The sequence below is a fragment of the Ciconia boyciana genome, chromosome 5 (genome assembly GCF_034638445.1).
Source record: "Ciconia boyciana chromosome 5, ASM3463844v1, whole genome shotgun sequence".
Taxonomy (NCBI): domain Eukaryota; kingdom Metazoa; phylum Chordata; class Aves; order Ciconiiformes; family Ciconiidae; genus Ciconia; species Ciconia boyciana.
Window position 1 is genome coordinate 2,648,065 of NC_132938.1, and position 20,084 is coordinate 2,668,148.

The 20,084-nt window shown below is 40.5% G+C and overlaps 1 protein-coding gene across 1 annotated transcript in view; it reads right to left on the bottom strand.

Annotated features, from left to right (window-relative positions):
- ATRN (attractin) overlaps nt 1–20,084 on the bottom strand; it is a 160,772-nt gene that overhangs the window by 44,206 nt on the left and 96,482 nt on the right. Inside the window, exon 25 of the mRNA XM_072861201.1 lies at nt 2,887–2,948. Within this exon, the coding sequence (XP_072717302.1) occupies nt 2,887–2,948 (62 nt within the window). The remainder of the gene's footprint in view (nt 1–2,886; nt 2,949–20,084) is intronic.

Genomic DNA, 20,084 nt, shown 5'->3' on the forward strand with positions numbered 1-20,084 from the left:
CTATGTTATGAAAAGCAGAGGCGGAAACAGAAAAAACACAGTTTGCTTGCAATTCATTTAGCTTTGCGAAGGTTAACAACGGTTAGAATATCATTTCTCCTGCGGCTCCAATTATAATGCAATATTAAAGACCCCGTAACTTCACCGTTCTACCCAACATTTATCCACTGACATTTTCTTCGCTTAAAATAAAATGTTAATGTGTTGCAAAGTAAAATAATGGAAACATACAGCCACACACCGGACTTTGTGCCGAACACCGACTCCAGAAGGAGCTCCAAGAGCCTAACAGCACCCCTAAATGTGAGGCACAGCCCTTCTCACCCAAAGTAGCCCAGCTCTTAAATGAAATGGAAATCAAATCCAGCAGTCACATTTTGTCCTGCTCCACAGTGGCTGATGTTGTTTAAATGCATGGCCAGGTTCCTGGCTTCTCCGTAACTTTGTGTGCCTCACAGAGAATCAGCCCGGCCAGCGCCTGGGATACGCCATCAATTAAGCAGCACTGGAGTCTGGCAATCCAGCCTACACCCCAGTGCCCGTTGGAGGGACTTACTTGACCTATCTCATCACAAATGTCAGCAAAGAAACGGAGAATCTAAACCCCGTTTCCCTGGATGGTTCCCCATGCAGCTCTAGGCACAGCTGTTTCTTCCAGTAGCACGGCAGAAGAGCATGTTTACGATGAGGCTACAAGGAAGCGGAAAGAGTAACTTCTAGAAGATGGAAATGTGCTACACCATCACCAGCACAGAAGATTTTCCAAAATTTCCCACAGGATGGCAAAATGAAGCAAGACCGTTGAATGCGATACGAGAAAGTCATTCTAAACATCCATTTTCCAGAACAAAGTCTCTTTTTGTGTCCGTTACGCTCAAAGAATTGCGACGTATCCCAGGTTTTGACTTAGAGGTGGCCTACATCTCAAAGGTGGTTTTACCAACTGTCTTTAGGCTTTGCAGAAAGCATTTTCATTGCCTCTGCTTAGCATGCACATTTTCAGCCAACTCTGTCTCATTAACATCACAGGGGGCTATCAGATATTACTTATTTATAGTCTAACTTGGATTCAACTGTAATTATGAAATGCACCCTAGAGCACTAAAAATGCAAGTGTTTCAATAGTTCCCCCTACAAACAGCAAAGATGAATCATGCTGTTCTAATACACTGGTTATTTAGCGAGTTATAGTGACTGTAAAATAAAATACTGGGAGAGGAACTTAGCAACAGTTACAGTTAAAGAATTGAAGAATTTTTAATGCATTATAAACGCGTGGCTGGAAAACACCAATAACCTGCCTTCTCCCAAATACACACGTTCTTATTCCACTGGCATGTTAGGATGTTAAATAATATTGCAACATTACTTCTCAAGGAGATCCATGTGATAGCAGTGAGGGAGGGAAGGAAAATCACTGGTGACTATCTTCAATCTGTCTAACTTTTGGACATGTTCTTTTCAGCTCCCTGTGCTCATTGAGATCTATAACACACATATCTTCTGCTTCAAACTGTGATTCTCTTCCAACAATGGAACTGGAAGAATCACTCATATTGAAGAGTTTCAAACTCTCATATGCAGGTGGAGCTGGGTCTGTAAAGAATTAATGGATAGTTTTTAAAGTGCAGATTGATCTTATGCCATTAAAAAGGAACGAAGGAACCAACTGCTTCCCTATTCGTTCTCCTTGTAAGTAATTACCCTGCCACAAAGATTTTTAGGGAAGACCTTGACTGTGATGGATTCAGCAGAACAAATGCATAAGTCTGGCCCAGATATAAGCACTTACTCCGTATCCATGGAAGCAAGGTTATTTAGCGAGTTCAAGCCTGTTTACCTGGGACTGTATTAAAGCACACTCCACTCTGTAAAAGCTACATACTAAAAAAAAAATTGATATAAACCACTTGTCTGAAGGACCCATCTGGAGCTCCTTGCTTTAATTAAATTTAGCATGGAATCTAAAGCAAGATATTATTCCCACTGTTCATTTCAAAACGGGCATAATATTGCCTACTTTAAAACAGGTGGTAAGATCTGGAGTAAAGAGACATATACCCCGCCTGTGGGAGTTCTCCTTATTGATCAAGTATTGCTTTATATTTATGGTGTATTAACAGTTCCTAAAATAGAGGCTAAGACATTAGATTTTGAAACTTAAAGAGATGGCCTGCTATGCTTTGGGAGACATTTAACTTCTTTGTTAGGGCTCTACTTTTTTGGAGAATGGAAGAAGAAACGAGTATTGAAATTGCTTCTGTTGGTTCCAACTCCTAGGGAATCATCAGTTTGCTTCACACTAAGAAATGAACTTTACCAAGCAGTTCATGAAGGACAGAGAAGTATTTGGCTTCAATTGTGTTGAAACATATGGTTCTATTTAACTTGACGTATTTTCAGAGCTGTTTAAAATCAAAAGGTGCTACCTAAAGAGTTTGAAATTAGTCCATGCTTAACTCTTTGCAAAATCACTTCCTTAATTTATGATTTGTGCCTGATGATGTGTGAATATCTGCAATTTTTCTCAGTCATACATTATTTGTATGATGTGGTAACTGAAAAGATACTTTCTATACCACTGTAAAAGTAACTTCTCCATTTCAAAAAGCCTTCACCCCCTCCTCTAACCTCCCTTTCCCTGCATGCACAGGACAAGATGCATCTGCAAAGATAGGCAGAAAATTTTCTTAACATATTTCCTAATTAAATACTTTAAACATAGTAGGAATTTCCATTTTCTAGGCTGTGACATAAGCAGGATGTTTAATTAAAAAAAAAAACAAAAAACCAACAATAACAAAACCCCCAAACACTATACTGGAAAACAAACCCCCAATATCTTTCCTAAAGAAGAAACATTTAGCCATCTTAAATGAAAAGTACCTGAAAAATGTCACAAAGAACTGTACCAGGTCCATAAAGTTGCTGTGTTGTGAGAATGCAATCTGCAAAAGAAAAGCAAATGCTTTCTATTACTTACTGTAAAGAAAATTCATATTTAAGATGCATTGTTGCTGGGATCAAAAAATTACAATGAAATACATCTTTACTTGATTCAATTAACGTTTCTGAACACTGTTATGAAAAAGCACTGAAATATTCTGAGGGAAAAGAAAACAAACTATAACTTCACATTATTTTGAAATCATATATCCCAAAAATGAACCTAAACAAGTAACATCTCTCTTTCCCAACAATGTTCAAGGAATAGTCTTCAGCGCACATCAACTACCTTGGAGAAAACACTAGTTCAAAAAATGAGAACACAGAAGTTTCATGGAGCTAAAAATAGAGCGTCTTTAATTATTGTATAGACAGCAACCCACAGTACAACATTTAAAAGTTCAAAATGCATGCTCCTATTCAAACGATATTCGTACAGCAAAATCGCCTTGAGTAAGTAACTTACACCAAGAGCAGCAAAAAGGCATGAAACACAGAAGAGAATAGATACTGTAAAAACAGCTATGGCATTCATCTTAACTCACTTTCCTGCAATCCACTCACACTGCAAAGAAAAGTGAAAAACAAGCGAATATTTTGGACAAAAACCAGAGGGAAGAAGCGAACAGGAAATCGGGAGGTGGTTAAAGGCAAAAGGAAAGATTAGGGAGCCTGGTTAAAAATAACAAAGCAGAGAGGAGGCAAGCCAACAGAAAGGCAACTTTGCAATATTAGGAATTGAAGCTCTTTCCAGGTACCTCCTATTTCCTCTGACCATCAATCTCAGCACCACAACAGGATATTAACTCTTTCATGAAGTAACTGAATTTATTTCAAAACTAAACTGAAATCTGCACTTCTGTTACAAAAGCTTTCCATGGATATTACATTCACTTCAGGCGTCATGCGTTGGGTTTTTTCCTTAATAAACTACATGTTACGGTACCATTAGCATAAATATAAACCTCTCCTCCCAGCAATAGTCACATTCCAAAAATCATGAATATATGCAAAAGGAGTTATTGCTTGGATTTCTGTTGCTCAAGAACACCTATTATCATATTTGCTTTAAATATCCATTGTAACTTGGTATAGAAGCTGACCAAAATAATTTTCTTATTAATATACTGAAATGCTCTTAAGTTGAAAGCTCCTTTACAGCGCATAACTTCTGTTTCGCTGGAAAGCTAATTCAAAACCTGCAGACCAGATGCTTGCGACCTCAGTATTATTGCCTACAAAAGACAAGAAAACACATAGTTTCTTGCTGATTTTCTCCTTATAAAGTGCTCCCCAATAGCTTTCTGACGAGACAAAGAGAGTGAGCATGATTTCACTTTTTATTTTAAAACCCAGTGCATGGTAATAACTGAGGTGGTTTTATATTCACATAACTATTCTGGCAGTTAAGGCAAAGATTTTTCTTACTAAAATATCACATCCCAAAATACAAACATGTAATATATCCAGTATATAGAAATATGGGCTGAGAATAACTATGATGCTGACCAACTATAAAAGACGCATTTCAAATCACAGACCTTATTATGTATCAATAGCTTCTATTTAAAAAGCCTTTTGCAGAAAAAGAAAATTAAAAGCACAAAGAAATCATCAGCAGGTCAGTCCTCTGGAGACGATCATTAGGACCAGTTTCTGTGATGGAAACCAAAGTTTGCTCCAATTAGAATGTGAAGAAGAAACAAGTATCTGCTAATTTTAAATAAGGACAGATTCTATGAAAGATTAACGAGACTGCAACCTCATCTCTAAACTGTTACAGGAGAAGGGCTTCTCATTTTCTGATAATAGAAGTGTAGGAAATAGAGAAGGAAAATCTGGGTTTGTTCCACACAGAAGCACTATAAATGCTTTACCAGTGGTGGTTCTTTTGCCTACCTGTTGGAGCTCTTCTCTTGCAAAGACCAACTGAGGATCTGTACCTCATACACGGATTAAAAAAAAAAAGCCTAGGTTGGTTTCTGCAATTTACTTCTCACAAGCTGAAAACACTTTATGCTATTAAACCTGACCAATCTGTGTCGCAGGCAGTTTAGTATCATAATTGTTAATGGTTTGCTTACTTAGAGCTTAATTTCCCCTAATATAATCTGTTCCTAGGACTTAATTAATTCAGCTCCATAGAAAGTTTGTTTAGAAATAGCTGTTAAAAGTAGACTGTTCATTCTGAATATAGGGAAAATATGGCACAACTTCCTTAGTGGTATGGAGTTTTAATTAAGTTTAAATGACAGTAGAAGATTCATCTATCCGTTCTCAAAAAACTAATTTTGTACCAAAGGAATAAGCAGAGTAACTGCAGGAAAACACCGTGTATCTCACGCTGGGGATTGAGAGAGCCTCCTCCAGGTACCGAGCAGAACTTCAGCTCAGCTACAAAATCAAATTGCCCCTTTCATAACGTACGCGTCCTTCAAAGATGTTTTATACTATGTTCTTAGGAATAATGCAGTATCCTTAAGTAGTTAAGATCAAAACAGATCAGAAAATTAATTACGTTAATTCCACAGAATATTGTAAAGCTTGTGTTTATCTGATCCGAAAACGTACCTGAAAAAGCATACCAGCCTACCACGCTTTTTCTAATGCAACATCATTTGAAGTATCAAAAAATTTGGATGCTTTCCAGACGAATAAAAATAGCTGGCTATATGGACTGATAAAAATGTATAATTAAGAGCTTTACTTTCTGTATCGCTTGATTAGCATAAAATATAAAGCCAAGAAGAAAATTTGGCTACCTCTAACTACCCAACATCATCTAAAAAGTGCACTAGTTTTGAAATCGGTATACGCACATTTCAAAGGAGTTAACGGCAAAGTGCTTGCCCACAAAATATTTTGTGTAAAGGAAAAGCAATTTGAACCCACTTGACATTTCAGTGACAGTTGGTATTTCAAACTCTAAATACTTCTGGAGTTAAACTACAGCCTGTGACTGATATAAATTTTGACAAACAAATTGGGACGATTATGTACCAGGAATTGGTTTGCATTAGTACCCACGTTTGTGCTCCAAGAGAAAAGAAACTTGAGAATAATTTCAAGAGAATAATTTTGTGCAAAAATGGGTCCAGCTGACTCTTAGCCAACTTTGTATTTTGAAACAAGTTCACCTTAAGCCCTTAAATGCAACCACAGCTAAATTTATTTAAGCCCCCATTCTTTTGATTTACAAGTGCTTTGAACTCATTAAAAAGTACTTGAATTTCACATACCACTAAGAAAAATTAGTATCACCAAACCGATGAGAAATTCTGTAGAATTTTGTTGTTGTTGTTAAATATAGCAAGAAACAAATTTGAGTAACTCCTCTCACTTACCTGTAATAAACAGAATTACAGATAAATCATCACACCATAACTCCTTCCACTTGTGCTGGACATTACTGTTACTTTAGAGAAACAGAAGCCAAACTATTAGCCACAATGGGGATGGGGCAAATCTCTCTCCAAACCCAAATAATTTCTAATATTGTACATAATATTAGTACTCCTAATCTAAACTTGTTACCTGAAGAATTGCTAATGTACTGAAGAACATTTCAAGTATGGCATTTTCGTAACAGAATTTGGAGCATTTGGGGTATCTAAATGCTTGAGAAAACATGAACAAACACAGAAAACATTGTTTCTACAACTTTTCTTTCCCTGCTAACAATTCCGGATTATTTACATGTCGTATTTTTGCCTTTCTCTGCTATTGTACAAAGGGACTCAATTCACATCAGTGCTGCCTTCCTTTTCAACCCTACTTCATATTAGGGATGAGAAAAAGTGAAATTGGAAATGATATTTTGAACAGGACACACTCCTAGAATAGAATCATAAAGGAGAAAAATAAAAGTCCAATTAACTTATGAAACCGGCGAAGTACAACAGAGAAGGCGCAACGTGAAGCGGGCTACTGGAGATCGGTGCTTGCTGTGAATTCAGAAGATATCAAAAGGGTCCCTGCTGCTAGATCCATTAACTTCCCCTGGCAGGTGGGAGAACGCTACAGCACTTGTGTTTTCAAAGTCTACAGGACCACACAGCACTGAAAACCACGGAAATTCAGAGATTTCAGGCTGCTTTGCTTTTTATTTAAATATAGTCCCGGTGCCAAAGTTAACGAACAAAAAAGCAGCACGTACTACTGAAAGGCTGGGAGCTCCAAGGGCTTCCAAAGAGATAAAGCCAACAGCCAAACAAGCTGCAGATGACATTTATGTACATCTTCCTCTATTTCCTCCTCAGCACCTCCACTTTCTCGTCTTTTTTTTTTTTTTTTAATGGTTAGAGGCAAGGACTCAATCTGACCTTGGAGAATACAGACAACAGTAACAGGATGCTGTGGCCTGAATGCTGAGTGCCTGCGCTTCTGTCAAAGGACCTGCTGAAAAACAAATGGTTTTTAAGTATTCTTGAGCGATGCCAAAGTCATCAAAACATTCATTTTGCCCTCCGTGATAGCGATGGAGGGAAAGAGTGCTCTTCTGCTCTACAGAAACATCGTTCCCGGTTGCAGTTCTCCTTTAAACACAAATACAATGTGTCCTAGTAAAACACATGGCAGAAAATGCATATTGTTCTCAGTCTTCTTCACTCAACAGGAGCAGCCAGCCAACTCCAACAGCCTCGGCGGTGAAGTTTTGGGGAAAAAAAAGAGCCAATTTAACAATCCAGCTCCACCACCTAAAAGGTGGTCCTGGCTCTGCCACATGTGAACATCTTTAGTGAGCCAAGGCAAGTTGGTAAGCCAGCAGAGAGCTACCCGTAGGAATGCAGGGCTTTTTGCTGATATTTTTGAGCTGTCCCAGCTCATTGAGGGATAAGGCAAACTCAGCAGCAACCCAAGGGATGAGCAGGGCAAGATGATTCTTTTTGGGAAGGTGGCTTTCAAATCATCTCGGCGATGTTAGCTTCCAGGACAACTTTTCAGAAGGAAGCGTCCGTTCACCTCTGCAGATGAGATTTATGGGATTCAGACACAGATGAAGACATCTAAACACAGGAATACAGAGGTATGTGCCTATCATCCCTTTACGCTCAATGGAAACATCATCTGTGATTCAGTTGGCCAATGTAGGTGTCTATTACAGGATTACCTGAACAGTTCCAGAGCTAAGTCTCCATCTGTAATGGGACCTTAAACACCTAAGGCACATGAAGACATCTATTTGTAGACCCCTACATTTAGATGGTTTAAATTTCCACAGTGCTTCCTTGCCCTTGCTTTCATGGATGCACTAGAAGCTCCATTCGCTGCTTAGGTAGGGGTAACCTATCGCCATTCATCTGGCCCCAAGACATCTCGCCTGGCCTCCAGCTGCTGCTCCAGAAGGGCATGGGCCTCTGACAGGTCCTATGTCCTATCTGCCATCCTCTTGGCACTACATGCCCATGTTTAGGCATTGAATATCGCACCACACTGCCAGACTGCATGCAGCTGTTTGTGGTAAGGCACACCAACATTGGACCAGATGTTGAGCAACAAAAAGGAACTGGCTACTGATTTATTAAATCTGCTTTCAGTGTCAAGAAGCACAGAGAGACTGGAAAATGGATCAGCATGCCCCAGTGTTAAAAGCCTAGATGATTCAATGACAATGATGGAAGAACTTCACTGAATGGAAGAAGAAACTCAAAGCCGTGATTCGAGCTTACAAGAACCGCTTTGCCTCTCTCTTGCAAAACTCTTTGATGTGGTGGTAAGCTTAAAAGTAGACCTTCATTTTTATAAGTCTGATCCAGAGTGGCAAAACAGAGAAAAAGCTCACGCTATAAGCCTGATAAGCAGATTAAACAGCCTGCATCCCTGTTCTCCCCACCCCAAAATACAAATCCACAAACTTGACTAAGATGAATCGGATGAATTCAGGCTGTAAGAGCCTTGAAAGGCAACTAAATCCAGTCAGAGACCTGACCAACATGTCCCAACATTAGGATATAGGTACAGAGGGAATGCTTCATTATTATAATTATTTCTACCTTTCAGATCAGGCTATGGAATAAACCACAAAGTACAGAAGAGCAAGCTAAGTCGAGACTACCCATCCTCTGTGTTAACATTGTGTATCACACCTGGAACGAATAAATTCATCTGCTCTTTCTTTACTTCTTTGCGTTATGGTAGATCTTGGGGACAACGAACATGGGCTAACACCTCACAAAATGTTAGAGAACAAAAACATTAAATGTACATGGATTATATTTGTAATCCAGGTATACGAGGTAATAGGCAAATGCAGTAGGATGACCGATTCATGAGAGAAACCATGATTTTCTTAAAACAATCTAACAAACCCTGTTCTAATTGTTGGTGCTCAAGAAGGAGAACATACACCAGCTTTGTTTCGGGAGCCTCATGTCACAGTATCTTAAAAGACAATTTCTTTTTGGATGCAAGGGGATCAGTTGCCCTCAGTCCATCTTCACCTGGAAAAGGGTTGATTAGCATTATGCCCTGTCTCAGTCAAGACCCAAACTATTTGCATGCAGATGTATCAAGTACAGTTTGGCAATTTAACAAATGGATAATGGAATACAAATTTCAGCGAATGAAGATATTTGACAGGGAAATGTGGATGTTGAATCTCCAAAAGGGAAGAGAAGCATTACAACTCCTTGCCTCTGTGCAGGGTTAACATTCAGTTAAGTGCAGAACAAGACACCTACACTGAAAAAAACCAAAATATATTTGTATCCCTAAGGGAACGAAGCAAAGCTTGTTATAGACCATGATTACACCAACATTTTAACCTTTCCATAAGTGCTGCTGGTGCCCAAGTGTGCATCCACACCCTCCCTCTAACCACTTGTTCCCACATTTTCCCATTACTCAGCAAGAGTGTGCAGTGTATTTGCAGCTGTAGAGTAAACCAGATCACGCAACCCACTGCAACTGAAAACTGATCTTTGCTGAGCCAGCTTTCAGGTGGATTCACACCCGGGTCACGGTCACCGCACCAATGGGCAATGTGGTGCCACACCACGAAGGCAGCAGGACGTGCCCATTTTAGAGGCACCGTGGATCTATTTTAAATGAACAGCAGAACTACATCCCAAATGTTGAGGTTAGGAAGAAAATTTCAGCTGACTTGAGCCCTGTAAGTCTTCAAAAGCTGCAAGAACAACTCATTCCACAGGGAAAGATTCTCTAGACAGAAAAGTTAAACCGTAAGTCTGAGAGAAGGAAGGGTCTTATAGCAATTAATTGTAACTTGAAAAACTTGGACATGCAACAAGTTAAAGTGGAACATGACTCAGAGGTGGGAGATCCCAGAGAGTCTGTAATACACTTGATGGTGTAGGTGTGGACATCAGGAGGAGAGTTGTGATGCTCAACTGAAAGCTGACAAATTTGAGTAGGGGATAACCACACCAGCTGATCTGACAGCTAAAGGTCCAGGAGAGGTGGATCACAGAAAGCAGAGAAGTCCCAGAGATAAGTCCAGACTGATCTGTTCCTGCTTGCATTAAAAGAATTACTCGTTGCTCATCAGAAGCTCAAAAACCAATTTGCATCCAAGCACACTCAACAGACTTTTGTAGAAGAAAAACTTCTGGCCAACTTGGTGCAGCTGAAGAGGTTCACGTGCTCAGATTTACATTCTACAACAAGTAAAAATAAAATCTCCACTAAAATTTGATTTTCACACCTACTACTACGAGCCACGTTGCTCCTGTGTGGAGGACCAATGAAAGAGATAAATGACTTACTCCTCACTTGCTGCAATGCTAACTAAGCCATTGAGCTTTACGGCGCAAACACTTGATACTGCGCAAATATAAAAACTAGTTCACTTCTGAACTTACACCGAGATGGAAATCGATTTATATTCCAATACTGTGCCACCTTACTGCAGTAGTCACAAATTGTCACTTTTCAGCTAATTGGCTGCAGTCAGCAGTTGGCTCAGAAATGCCAATTATATATGCTTTGTCACCCCATGCGAGCTCTCCGATTGCTGCGCAGAGCAAACACGGGCATAGCTGCCTCTAAATTAAAAACAATGCTTTAAGATTTAGTCCCCCATTTCTCTGCATCAGAAAAATTACCACACAAATCTGACAAACGGGAAGTATTTGTTCAATAAACAGCCAGGTGTTGAATAGTGATGCTCACCTCAATTTAAAGTGCACTAGCAAACAATGTTCTGGAAAGTCCTCTAACTAGAACAGCAATCTCAGATCAGACCCCACACACCTACTCATTACAGTAATGCACTACCAAATGCCACAAGAAACCTGAGGTAGGGCCAGAAAAAACTCAGCTCTTCTGAATGTCAGGCAAATACCTTAAAACTAAAGATCAGCCGTTCCTGTAAACCTTTGCCGTATCCACTCTCTATCCTGTCCGCACACTGAAGGTGGCAATGGTCATGCAAGAGAAGAGTGGTAAGGCAACTTGAGGCTACTGTAGCAATTTTGCAGGAGAGAAAAAAAGAAAAATGAACACAAAAATAAATACAGAAATAAAGATAAATACAAACCAAAATACAACAGCCCCAGCTCTGGCTTTCAGAGCTATGGTGGTAAGAGGGAGTAGCTGAAGTAACAGCAAAGGTAGGGCTGTGGTGGTGGTGAACCTCATGGGTTGTGTAGGCACTGGTGGTGGTGCCAGGCTGTAGGGAAAGACAGGCAAGAATTCAAAGCCTTGTAAAATCTCTTTCGACACTGGAGTTCGGGGTCAGTTGCTGGATGTTCCTTCCTGAGAGCTCCAGCTCTGTGCCTGCTGTGAACAACAGCGGCACGCTTCTGGTTGGCATTAAAGGATCGTGAAAGATGATTTCTGATAAACCTTGCTGCAATGGGTTAAGAGGTACTGTCCCAACTCTTCTCACAACCAGGAGTTAAGTAGCCTCCCAAGGAGGGTTAGAGAAGGAATTCACACCTATAATTTTGCCCCAGAAATGCAAAGTGCAACTGTGTTTTGCGTTGCAGCAACGAGGCTGTCCTCACAGGTGACTCTGTAGGCACAGCAGCCGAGGTGGAACTGCAAATTAAGGTAGCAACTTCTAAAATAACTTCAGCAAAAATCCCCGTTGGCTTTGTAAAGTTTGGGAGAACATTCAGTGAAGAGGCAGCATTCAGGAGGATGAGAAATAGATCCAACAAGCCGAGATGGCCAAGTCATAATTTAAAACGCAGTAAGGTGGATTTCCGTGGGGAAAAAGACCTCTAAGGTGCATCTCAATTCTCCCAAGCTTCAGGTACGAACCCTCTCCAAAGCAGAGAGCACACTACACAAATAATTCTGCCTCATTTGGGTTCTTGCAAACAACTGAACTGGTTGTTCAGTTGTTTCATCTTGTTGTTGTTGAATTCTGGTGAATTTTTACATAATAACTCGCTCATAAGATTAAAGTGTCCTACTTTTGGCTGGGATAGGGTTAATTTTCTTCCTAGTAGCTGGTATAGTGCTGTGTTTTGGATTTAGTATGAGAATAATGTTGATAACACACTGATGTTCTGGTTGTTGCTCAGTAATGCTTGCACTAGGCAAGGACTTTTCAGCTTCCCATGCTCTGCTGGGCGCACAAGAAGCTGGGAGGGGGCACAGCCAAGAGAGTTGATCCAAACTGCCCAAAGGGCTATTCCATGCCATACGACATCATGCCCAGTATATAAACTGGGGGGAACTGGCCGGGGGACAGCGATCGCTGCTCGGGGACTGGCTGGGCTTGGTAAGACATCAGTCACTGGGTGGTGAGCAGTTGCATCTTTTTCCCTGGGTTTTGTTCCCCTCTCTCTCTTTTGTTGTTTTCCTTTTCATTACTATTTATTATTATTACTTTTTTTTTTCTTTTTCCCAATTACTAAACTGTTCTTATCTCAACCCATGATTTTTCTCACTTTTACTCTTCCAGTTCCCCCCCCCATCCCAGCAGGGAGGGTGAGCCAGGGGCTGCACGGGGCTTAGTTGCCAACTGAAACTAAACCACAACAGTGTATATCACGATAAGGGCAATTAAGTTCAGGCAAATTACTGTCATCAACTGGAGACAAAGACTAATAACATTAATCGCTTCTAGCAGTAAACAGCACCACAGACTTCAGTTATAGAAAAGAAAGTCCTTTAAACTATTTTAAGGGTTTGGAAACAGAATCGAACGGTCAAGACTCTCCCAACCTCGCATACTGCTTGCAGACAAAAATCTTTACTTACCGTTGGCCTCTCAAAATCTAGGTATTGGTAAGGTGTCCAGCTGAATAACTTTAAATGCAAATTTTATGCTTGTAATTCAAAAGGAAAAGGGTAAAAACAAAAAAAGGTGTAGAAAAGTGATGTTGTCACATTGCTTCTGCCCCCAAACAAATCGCTTCCATAGTGCTTCTTTTTGTCCAAGAAGGGATTTCTTGTTGCTTACAAACTCTTATCCACACCTAACCTTGAAGACTGACCTGGGTCTGGTAAAGTCACCTGAAAAGAACTGATCAGTCACCTGATTCTTGGAGCAATCCTATATGTTGCCTGTTTGAATTCTACAATCTCTAAGCAACAGTACCTTCTCAAAGCACAGCACAAAAACTTCATGCCATTTCTACTGTAAATGTTTAACTAGAGGAAAAATCCTCTTTGCTAAAAGGTCTTGCTTATTAAATGAAATGCAGGTAAGGAATCCACTCCTTTAAGAGGAATTCAGCTGAGAAAAACAATGCAATAAAATCCCGCATTTAAAAAAAAAAATAATAAATGCACATTTTCCACCGCTCGGTTTAAAAGCAACAAGTTCGAGACTAGGAGACTTCTTGAAAACCTATATAAAATATCACCCCTTACCCTGGACCTCAGATGTGTTTATGCTGCAAAGCTGTTTTGAGTTATCTTGAACTTGGCAGCAGGGATACAGCACTCGTGTTAGCCCGACCGCCTGGCAGCTGGCAAGCGGCTTGCGGGGAAGCGGGTACGGCTAGTCGAGCTGCACGCCCTGAGACAAGTCCCAGCAGCAAAGCTCGGCTCAACTCACAAAGCGCTAAGCAGTTCGCTCATGCCACAGAAAGAAGAAAAGAGGTTAGAATCTGCAGCTGAGAATAACGTTTTGGTTACAGGGTGAGCTTTCTTGCCACCGTATGAGTCTTTTAAGAGAAAAACGCTGATGTATTCCGTATTTTAAATGGATTTGGATTTATAAGTGACTGCAACAATTATTCTGGAGACAAGGCAGTTTTGAGCTCCTTTGAAAAAAGTTGTTAAAAATAAAAACGCCAAAACTAGACACAGAAAGGGAGCCGCTAGCATTAAAACACTCCACTCTTCCCAGTTGCAAGTCCTCAAGTACCTCCCACCAGTATCAGACGCTGCTGTGTGGATGCATTTGTGAAGGATCCCACTCCTTGGCTTCGTGCCGAGCAGAGCGCTGACACCATCTGCGTGCAGGATAAGTTACGTTCGTCGGCACACCAACTATTTATGGAGAGTTTCAGCATGGAAAAAATTAAAACTTTAGCACATAACAGCTCAAACACTCTCTCAGACCCTCAAAGTCCAGCAAAAAGATGAGCTTTACAGTCTACAACCACTCGTCTGCCAAAAGCTTAAAAGGAATAAAAGTTGTTTTCCTAAAGAGCTTGCAATGTAAGTACACAAGAGGGAATCAAGAATAGAAAAAAAGAGTAAAGCAGCTAAATACGTATTAGCAATTTTATTTTTTTTTTAGGCTGCAAAATAGCTGACAGATGGAAATGGGCAAAACCTTATGTCTTGCATCTTTTCTGACCAGACAAAACACTGGATATATACGCAAGACAGAGCTCAGTGCTGCAGTGGGATTAGCAGAGAAAAAGCTCTGTCTCCCTCTCCGAGGAAGCTGTGATTTCTAAGGATCATACGGGATGAAAGATTTAAAACGTTTATCAATCTGTATCACCAAAGGTTTGCAATACGCCAGCCGCAGAAATCTCTACAGAAGTTCTAAGGATTTTACATCCTTAACAAAATAAAGTAGTAAAGTAAGTGTATATATTTATATATTCTATATATAAACTATATATATAGTTCAAAGTAAAATAAGTATATTTTTACATAAATAACCAAATAAAAATACCTTTTAGTGACAACATTTCTCACATTATAACACAATGCCGAAGCCCCATGCTGTCTCGAACCTGGTGTCACACTACTACGCAAAGTGGCAGTAAGAAAAAAACCCAAACTTACTTTCAGCCAACTACCTATTTGCAGGGAGGGGAAAAAAAAAAGAAGATAGAAGAACGAAAGATTCATGCAATAATTGAAAGTTCAACCCATTTTAGGAGTTTTTCAATGATGCACTCACATAGTTATGAAAGAAAATGCTGGGAGCTTTAACAAATGTATTTTTCTCCGCTGCACACCCATGAGCTGGAGAATTGGCAGCCTGATCTGTTTTTCCAACATAAAAACAGAGGAAAAACAGCAAGTCCTTTGGAAGAAAACTTTATGCTGTGGAGCACAGCGAGCTCACATAAGGGCTGATCAAAGGGCTGCCTCGTTATGCAGTATCAGTAACAGTTTAGAAAGCTGTGAAGTCAGAAATCATGGGCTGGGCTGTTTTACTCATCAAGGTTTTACTTGTTGAGAGCCTCGGCTATGATTTTATGTTAAAGAAATCCTAATGTGAAAAAAAAAATAACCCTGCTGGGTAAGGAAAGATAAACAACCTATATAGATAAGCTCTTATATTAGAATTAAAAAAGCACAGGTAGTTCCTATCTATCGCTAAAGGCTTTCTAGAACATATATTTCACCATGTTGTCATGAAGAACTTCCCAGTAAAAAAACTGAACTGACAAATCAATCTATCGTGATTTCTTTCAATCTCCGTGGTCAAAATATTCACGTAATTTAAAGATACTTTGGGTCCAGGTGTAGGAACCAGGACGGTGCTAGTCTTGCATGCAAAACAGACTGTTTTAAGAAAGAACTATACATGAAACTCATAAGTAAGGAAAAAAAGAAAAGAAAAAAAAGAAAAAAGAAACCGATTTAGAAAAAAAACAAAACCCCCAATCATGCCAGAAATGTATTACGACACAGGGCTGGGCTAGTACTACACTGCCCTGACCCCAACTCCCCACGCTGCCTGCTAGCACTGCTGTGAGCAAGATTTGCCAATACGGTAGAAAAAAAACTTAATAATATGAAGTCAGGAAAGTAAGTGAGAGAAAAAGACGTTTTAGCGACATTCCAGGAATGGTTTGTTTTTAACAAAAGCAGACCCGCAGAGCCATCCGAGAGCTGTTGTTTGAGTGCTGGTGGCTCTGTCTTCATGTCTGTTAGCTGAAGAAACCAGAGCCTTTTTGGTTTTGTCACCCTGTGTTAGTTCGGGATATATTTTTCCCCCGTGGTTTAGCCAGGCTATATCTACTGTTGCATTTGAGTATGCTGGCTTCTTATATTTTATTGGCAGTGCACTTTTCTCCTCTTCATTAACTCTGCTTACTATTCTTCGACTCTTTAAATAAGCTTTCGTATAAGGAAATATATCTAGCTCTTTTGGCAGCTGTAAAAGCTTCCCAGCAATGGCCCACATTGCTCGTTTTCTGAAATATATTTGAACTTGAGGTTTACATTTACATTCAGTGGTGGCATACTGTATTTTCAAGAGCTATTCAGCACAGAAGTACAGCAACTGCAAGCAAGCAGCACATCATCACCCTGGGTCTCACCCAGGAGAAATTAATTGCCGAATGCAGATTTCGATTCCATAGGAAATTAATCCTGCACCTTTTTTTTTTATATATTATGCTTTCCAGCCCTGCATCTTAAAAGGAAAAAAAAAAAAAAAAAAGAACAGCTTCATTAAAAGTAAGACAATCCATACATATCTTGCTCTCATATCTGAAAAAACCCTCATCCTAACAAATCCTCCTGGTATGATTAAATCTGAACCTCAGTCTATGTCTCTGTTCTCCGATAACTTTTCTTATTTATGCAGCTAAAGTTTTGGAACAGCCACACGTGCAGACTTCCGATGCTATATGAACATCTTCAATAAACCTTGCAAACAAAGATACGCGAGTTACTACTGCTCATCCCAAGTCTAGCTCAAGTTGTAGATATAAAACCCCAAGATTTCAATAGTTGGGTAAAAGGATAAAAATCCCATGCAACAATACAGCACTTAGGGAAAATTTAGCGTGAGCAATTTTCAAGGTTGCTGAAGCCACCACCTCCAGTAAAAAGGTGCTGAAATTGCAACACATCCTAGCAAGGGTTAACTGCCTTTGAGAGAAACCCCAGTTTTTAAGGATTTAAGAAGCTGCTAACAAAAATACCACTTAATATGAACAGGAACAACTTCTAAAAAAGAGAAAAATGTCACCAGTTTATGCCAAAAATAAGAAGGCAGGAACAGATAAAAAGGAAGCAGCTGTTTCATGTTCTAAAGTATCATTTAACTGTTCTGTTTTAAATCTTTCCGTCCCCAGAAGAAGATGTCGGTTTGCCGATTCTGAAAAATCAGCATGTAATTGCATGTCTCCAAAAGTAATTACATTCAACAGCAAATTTAATCAGATTAACAAATTGATTTACGTTTCATTGTTCGGTTTAAAGCAAGCCTCCTACCACAGTGAGAGAGATGCAGTGCAGTTACAACTAAATAAAGGCAAGGGACATCATTAGCAAACAACTTTGGCATTCCAGTGCTTTCAGAAGCAAAAGCAAAAGAACATTTTTTGAACAGAAGGGTCCCAGAGAGCTTAAGGACTATTATATCTCTGCACCTACATCTATTCCCAATTAAAGGTGCAAGAGGCACACCGAGGACCCGGCAGGAAAGCTATGAACCAACCTCAGTACGGTCGCAAGGCTACATAATTATTTTATCAAAGCAATCGCTATCTATCTATATGTATTTTATTCTCTTTAACCAGCAACAAAGAAATTTTTTCCTTCCCTTTACCCTTACTGAGAGCTTTCATTTGATTAGCCTGTGGCTTTTGATTACAGAATGACATTAATTTAGAGAAAGGCTGGAAACCTCCACGGGCCATGTCCAGTCCTGAGGGATATTTCTGCCCTGTATCAAATGCCTAATGTTTCCTCCAGAGACAAATCAGGGTATTGGAGTCGGTTTTACAGACCCCGCTTTTTAACTGCGGTACGGTTTCTTCGCTCTATCTTATTACGTGCATTATCAAAGCCTTTTAGTTAGGCTGTAAACCTCAAAGAGGGAACCCTAGAGAGCATCGCTGCTGGTAATATTCATGTCACCTTAAAGAGGTTGAAAGCCTAAAATAAAAGGAAGGTGGAAGCGTGGGATCCGACATTCCTCCAGCTCTGTTTTTAAGCAGAGGGGTATTGCCTTCCTCACCTGGCAGGAGCTACGGATACCCCAAAGCTTTCCTTGGCTGCAGGGAAGCGTCATCCATCACTTCGCTCTGCGAGAAAACAAACGCTTCCCAAACCACGTTAAACGCCGAATGGCAAGTAAAATTAAAGCTTAATTGAAAATGGTATTAAGATTCATGCTAATGGAGACCACCTGTTTTATGGGTAACACTGCCAATAAAAATAGCAGGATGGGGAAAGACTATCAGAAGGAGAAATTTAATCCAAAACTGCTTTAATGAAGGAGATTTCCTTTGAAAAATGAGAACTTGGGAAGATTTGAGTATTTGCATACCAGTGGACACAAGAACCATGAAACATTAAAATAATGATGATAAAGATCAGAGTAAGAGCTTTGTCTGAGGATTGTGAGGACTTTTTAGGAATGTAATTCCTGGTACTTTATAAAATATTGGGTACTATTTCCCAGTTAAATAGCCACGTTCAGCATAAGAGCAAATGAGCCTGCTTTAATCAGCCAGAGAGCCATTCCGTAGAAGAATCTGAGTCTTGTTTATAATTCATCTCTACTCTGAAATCCAGCTGACACCAGCAGCATACGGCTCCACGTGAACTTTGCCTACATACTAACACACACAGGAAATATCTACTGGATAAGAAAACAGACACATTTATCCAGACGATGTTATTGCCAGCTCTGCAAAGCCAAATAGATGTGAAGAGAATCTGCTCTCTTACATTCCTACATACATTTGGACAGGCTGGATTGATGGGCTGGGGCCAATTGTGTGAGGTTCACCAAGGCTCAGTGCCGGGTCCTGCACTTGGGTCACAGCAACCCCATGCAACGCTACAGGCTTGGGGAAGAGTGGCTGGAAAGGTGCCAGGCAGAGAAGGACCTGGGGGTCCTTGGCTGACAGCCGCTGACCTGGGTCCTCTCCTTGGCTGACAGCCACTGAATATGAGCCAGCAGTGTGCCCAGGTGGCCAAGAAAGCCAACGGCATCCTGGCTTGTATCAAAAATAGTGTGGCCAGCAGGACCGGGGCAGTGATCGTGCCCCTGTACTGGGCACTGGTGAGGCCGCACCTCGAATGCTGTGTTCAGTGTTGGGCCCCTCACTCCAAGAGAGACATGGAGGGGCTGGAGCGTGTCCAGAGAAGGGCAACGGAGCTGGGGAAGGGTCTGGAGCACAAGGCTGATGGGAGCGGCTGAGGGAGCTGGGGTTGTTCAGCCTGGAGAAAAGGGGGCTGAGGGGAGACCTTATCGCTCTTTGCAACTGCCTGAAAGGAGGGTGTAGAGAGGTGGGGGTCGGTCTCTTCTCCCAGGTAACAAGTGATAGGACAAGAGGAAATGGCCTCGAGTTGTGCCAGGGGAGGTTTAGGCTGGATATTAGGAAATTTTACTTCACTGAAAGGGTTATCAAGCATGGGAACAGGCTGCCCAGGGAAGTGGTGGAGTCCCCATCCCTGGGGGTATTTAAAAGACGTTTGGATGAGGTGCTTAGGGACATGGTGTAGTGGTGGTCTTGGTAGTGTTAGGCTTACGGTTGGACTTGATGATCTTAAAGGTCTTTTCCAACCTATACGATTCTGTGTTTCTGCGATTTTCAGCATATCACTGTAAACCAGTGGGAACTGTTTTACAGGTCAAAGGATGCCATTAGTGAACATAATACAATCCCACAGCAAACCCTTCGGTTGCAGTGAGAGGCAGAGCAGAAATCTTTTGACGCATGGGAATAAACAGTGCTTAGGCTGTTCCCTTAGACTAACAACTAAGGAAAGAAGAAAAGGTCATAAAAATGTATCAAAATTAGCAGTCACAGGTCTAATATACAAAGCACTCGAATCCAAGA